Raw genomic sequence first — 3,091 nt, forward strand, 5'->3', positions numbered from 1 at the left:
CTGAAGGAGCCAGTGGAATTTCTTCCATTGCTAAGGTAAACGTTATTTGAAACACAAGGTGTTAAAATTATTGCATTTATGTATCTTCCACATTTTATTAGCGAAATTATTTAGAAATTACATATATAGTTCTAATATTTTAGTATATTATGTGTAATGGGATTATATATTATATATATTCTTTGTTATATTTAAATATAAATGTATATATTTATGTGTATATATATTTATGTTATTTTACATATCTGTAGGTGATTATATCGATGGAATCAGGCCTAATACCACCAAATATTAACTTTAATATACCACGCAAAGACGTGCAAGCGCTTACAGAAGGACGAATAGAAGTTGTTACCCAACCAACTCTGTTAGATGGTGAATACATAGCCATTAATTCCTTTGGTTTCGGCGGTACTAATGCACATGTTTTACTCAGATCAAACTCAAAAATAAAGCACAATATTGGATTGCCAAATGATGATTTGCCTAGACTCGTTGCTGTCTCAGGACGTACCGCAGAAGCAGTAGAGATTATATTAAATGAGGTATGCAAAAAGATTCAACGTATTTCTTAATAGAGGAAATAAAGAAACAATTTGTTAAAATCACGGAAATAAAACTTCCACATTTTTCTCTATAGATCGATAACAGACCGCTAGATGTCGAATTTATTCGCCTTCTTCATGATATTCATCACAAGGCAATACCAGGTCATTTATATCGAGGATTCACGATAACTGATCTTAAACCATCCGACACCAAAGTAAGGGAGATTGAATGCTTTTCTGGTACTAAGAAGCCAATATGTTTCGTATTTTCTGGAATGGACTCGCAGTGGCTCGAAATGGGTTGTTAAAATTGTTATCTTAATATTTTTGGGAAAATATTGAAGACCTGAAATTAATCATCATTAAAATTATTCAATGCATTATATTGTATTTAAAATTTATTAGGCCAAGCTCTGATGAGGTTACCTGTATTTGCAAAATCAATAGAAAAATGCAACTCCGTGCTAAACCCACGTAAACTGAACATATATGAGATATTAACAGGAAAGGATTATAACATGTTAGAGAACATCTTGCACTCGTCCGTCGGTATAGCCGCGGTTCAGGTAATGTAGGAACATATTCAACCACGTACGAGGTTTGCATATATTCGATAACGACTGAAAATGAGATAAATTGTACAGATCGGCTTCGTAGACCTTTTAACGTCAATGGGAGTACTAGCAGATTACATAATCGGATATTCTGTGGGTGAACTTGGATGCGCATATGCAGACGGAACTTTCACAGCGGAGGAAACGATATTGGTAGCCTATTCGCAAGGAATATCCGTAATACAAGCAAAAATACCTCATTTTTCTGTGGCTTTGGTTGGGCTTGGTTATAAACATCTAGAGGATATGTGTCCTGATGACATCGACGTTGTATGTCACAACGGACCCCATAGTTCAACGATTACCGGACCAGCCGAATCTATGAAAGTGTTTATTAAAAAATTACGGGTTCGTTTGAAGACAATGAGGATACAACTGATAATAAGAATTGTATAGATGGCTTCTTTCACAATAAATGATGCAATAATTTTGTTTCACAGACAACGAAAATTGATGTGAAAATATTATCGGAAAAAAGAATACCATATCATAGCCGTTACATCGCTACAGTAAAAGTCATTCTTTTGGCAAATTTAAAAAAAGTGATACCAGAAAGAAAACCTCGAAGTCGTAAATGGTTGAGTACATCAGTATCATGCAACGAATGGTCGACTTCAAATGCACAATATTCATCGGCTGAGTATTTTACGTACAATTTATTGAAACCTGTACTTTTCGAGGAAACCTCGGCTTTTATACCTAATAATGCCGTTATCATTGAAATTGCGCCGCATATTCAACTACAAGATATTTGTGGCCTATCATTGCAAACAATGGTAACGAATAATACATTAAATCTGCCAGATCTCAAAGATAACATGAAGATTTTTCTGCAAGGATTAGGAAAACTATATAATGCCGGCTTACAGTTTGACCTTTCTAAATTGCATCCCTTTGTAACATATCCGGTCAGTCGTGGTACTCCAATGATATCCCCACTCATTAGGTAAGAATTATGTACATGGAAATAACAAAAAACAACATGGAATTAAAAAATTTCAAAAACTTTGTGAAATTCATGCAAAATTTATATCATGTTTAGGTGGGAACATTCGTATGATTGGTTCATAACAAATTTCAAAATGCACGAGAAGTTTATGTCCGGAGAAAGAATGGTGGAAATAAACATAGCAGATAAAAATTTTCAGTACATAAAAGGTCATTTGATTGATGGCAGAAATTTGTTTCCTGCAACAGGTTATTTATATTTGGTATGGGAAACATTGGGAATGACGGTGAGACAGTTGCATACAGAAACGTCCGTTGTCATGGAAAATGTAATTTTTAATCGAGCTATCACCGTTCCCAAACAGGGAAAAGTCCGAATGATTGTCATGATTCAGAAAGGTAATTGTTTCCTACAATGTGTAAACTATTCTTCAAAGAATTGAATACATGGTGATATTCAAATGAGTAGGTAGCGGTAAATTCGAAGTTGTCGAAGGAGGTACTGCCATTGTTACCGGAATCATACGTCTTGTAACGAACTTATCGAAGGAGAAAGTACCTCTTGATGTGATTAATAGAAACTTTGACGCTGACAACGAAGAAGAAGAATTAGAAGAGAAAGACATCTATAAAGAGTTAAAGTTAAGAGGATATCAATATAACGGTCCCTTCCGAAGCATTCGCAGTGCGTCTGTTTCGAGAAGGAAAGGGCATATCGAATGGAAAAACAACTGGGTAGCGTTCATTGATAATATATTACAGATGAAAGCCTTTAATTTACATACTAGAGATTTATTTGTGACGATCGGAATTCAAAAATTAGTAATAGATACTAATGCTCATCAACAATATCTTCAAAGTGTGACCTGTACTAAAAAATGTAAAAACAGTTACCATTAATGCAATGTGAATTAATACACGGAATTTCCTACTATTCGTTACTCATAATCTCTGTTTTTTATTTTAGATATACCTGTACAA

At 34.3% G+C, this 3,091-nt stretch overlaps 2 protein-coding genes across 2 annotated transcripts in view; one reads left to right on the forward strand and one right to left on the reverse strand.

Annotated features, from left to right (window-relative positions):
- LOC122627507 (fatty acid synthase-like) overlaps positions 1-3,010 on the forward strand; it is a 3,457-nt gene extending 447 nt beyond the window's left edge. The window contains exons 2-9 of the mRNA XM_043808642.1: positions 7-35; positions 252-545; positions 641-848; positions 954-1,114; positions 1,193-1,510; positions 1,603-2,108; positions 2,205-2,509; positions 2,580-3,010. Coding sequence (XP_043664577.1) covers positions 7-35; positions 252-545; positions 641-848; positions 954-1,114; positions 1,193-1,510; positions 1,603-2,108; positions 2,205-2,509; positions 2,580-3,010 — 2,252 coding nt within the window. The remainder of the gene's footprint in view (positions 1-6; positions 36-251; positions 546-640; positions 849-953; positions 1,115-1,192; positions 1,511-1,602; positions 2,109-2,204; positions 2,510-2,579) is intronic.
- Positions 3,011-3,068: 58 nt separating this feature from the next.
- LOC122627508 (fatty acid synthase-like) overlaps positions 3,069-3,091 on the reverse strand; it is a 1,885-nt gene continuing 1,862 nt past the window's right edge. Inside the window, exon 6 of the mRNA XM_043808643.1 lies at positions 3,069-3,083. Coding sequence (XP_043664578.1) covers positions 3,069-3,083 — 15 coding nt within the window. The remainder of the gene's footprint in view (positions 3,084-3,091) is intronic.

Source organism: Vespula pensylvanica, chromosome 3 (genome assembly GCF_014466175.1).
Source record: "Vespula pensylvanica isolate Volc-1 chromosome 3, ASM1446617v1, whole genome shotgun sequence".
Lineage (NCBI taxonomy): Eukaryota > Metazoa > Arthropoda > Insecta > Hymenoptera > Vespidae > Vespula > Vespula pensylvanica.